At 39.5% G+C, this 1710-nt stretch overlaps 1 protein-coding gene across 1 annotated transcript; it reads right to left on the reverse strand.

The window, feature by feature from the left end:
* Positions 1-211: 211 nt before the first annotated feature.
* LOC127096090 (uncharacterized) lies at positions 212-1063 on the reverse strand. The gene has a single exon (XM_051034711.1). The coding sequence runs from the start codon at positions 1061-1063 to the stop codon at positions 212-214; it is 852 nt and encodes a 283-aa protein (XP_050890668.1).
* Positions 1064-1710: the final 647 nt, after the last annotated feature.

Here is a 1710-nt window from a genome sequence, read left to right on the forward strand (position 1 = left end):
AGCGGGCAACCACTTGCTTGGTGACATTGGCATAAGATGAGGCTTCGACCCATTTGGTGAAGTAATCTATGGAAACCAGTATAAACATATATTAATTAGATGCTTTAGGTTAAATCATCCCAATCATGCCAATTCCGCACATAGAGAGAGGACATGGTGATACTATGATATTTAGAGGGGTAGGTGGTACGTGCACCTTGTATGCGTATATCTAGCACTTGTAGCATGTTTTGGCATAATGATAATAGTCAACTTCCATTGTTAGCCAGTAGTAACCTGCCCTCAGAATTTTTTTTTCCATCGCATGTCCACCTGCATGAGTGTCGAAGGATCCTTCATGTATATCCTTCATGAGTTGATTAGCTTCATATTTGTCCACATGTCTGAGAATGATCATGTCATAATTCCGCTTATATATCACATCTCTATTTAGGAAGAACTTTGATGTCAATCTCCGTATAGTCCCTTTGTCAAGGCTAGAAGCATCTGCCAGATATTCTTGTTTCTCAAGATAGTGTTTGATATCAAAGAACCAGGGTTTTCCATCTGATTCTTCTGCTATTGTTAAGCAATGAGCAGGTTCGTCAAAACTTCTGATTTCAATATTAGGATGATGGTTAGGCCATATCAACTTGTACATGGATTCCAGAGTTGCCAAAGCGTCTTCCATATGATTCTCTTCTCGAGGAATATGGGAAAAAGTGATTTGGTCAAATTTCGGGAGCAACTTCATCACATGATTCCGATATTGAATTAGATTAGCATGTCTCGTTTCCCAATCACCCCTAATTTTATGTATCACTAAATATACTTCAAGGACTTTAATCGTTAACTCAATTTCCTCCTCTAGTCCCAGTATGCAAGCTTCATACTCAACCATGTTGTTTGTACAAGTGAAGCAAAGCTTTGTTGTGAATGGTAGGTGAAAATTCTTGGGAGACATTAATACTGCCCCAACTTCATGTCTTGTAGCATTTGAAGCACCATCAAACATGAGAGTCCATCGATCCCCTGATTCGGGTCCTTCGTCAGGTCCAAGGATCTCATATTCTTTGACAACCATAATGGGTATGGGAAATCAAACTTCAAAGGTTGGTAATCCTCCATCGGATGGTGAGCAAGATGGTATACACACTACCCTTTATGGCCTTTTGTGCGACATATTGGATGTCGTATTATGATAATAACATCTGCCATCGGGCAATCCTACCGGCGAGGTCTGTTTTTTCAAATATGTACTTGATGGGGTCCATCCTGAATATCAACCAAGTGGTGTGAGTCAGCATGTATTGTCTGAGACATTTAGAAGTCTGCGCAAGCGCACAATAAGTCTTTTCGAGCAATGAGTATCTGGTCTCACAGTCGTTAAACTTCTTGCTCAGATAATAGATGGCATGTTCTTTCTTACCAGTTTCATCTTGCTGCCCTAACACACAACCCATAGACTCATTGAGTACTTTTAAGTACATGATGAGAGGCCTTCCTTGGACATGATGCATCAAAATTGGTGTTTCTTGTATGTATTCTTTGACCTTGTCAAAAGCTGCTTGGCAATCATCATTTCACTCAATTGCTTAATCTTTCCTCAGAAGCTTGAATATTGGGTTACATGTGGCAGTGAGATGTGAAATAAATCTGGAGATGTAATTTAATCTCCCTATAAATCCATGAACTTCTTTCTCGGTCTTTGGCACAAACATGTTTTAAATA

Source organism: Lathyrus oleraceus, chromosome 1 (assembly GCF_024323335.1).
Source record: "Lathyrus oleraceus cultivar Zhongwan6 chromosome 1, CAAS_Psat_ZW6_1.0, whole genome shotgun sequence".
Classification (NCBI taxonomy): Eukaryota; Viridiplantae; Streptophyta; class Magnoliopsida; order Fabales; family Fabaceae; genus Lathyrus; species Lathyrus oleraceus.

What these genes read in the sequence shown, in the direction of transcription:
- LOC127096090 (XM_051034711.1), bottom strand. Translation starts at nt 1,063, where the DNA reads ATGGTTGTCAAAGAATATGAGATCCTTGGACCTGACGAAGGACCCGAA.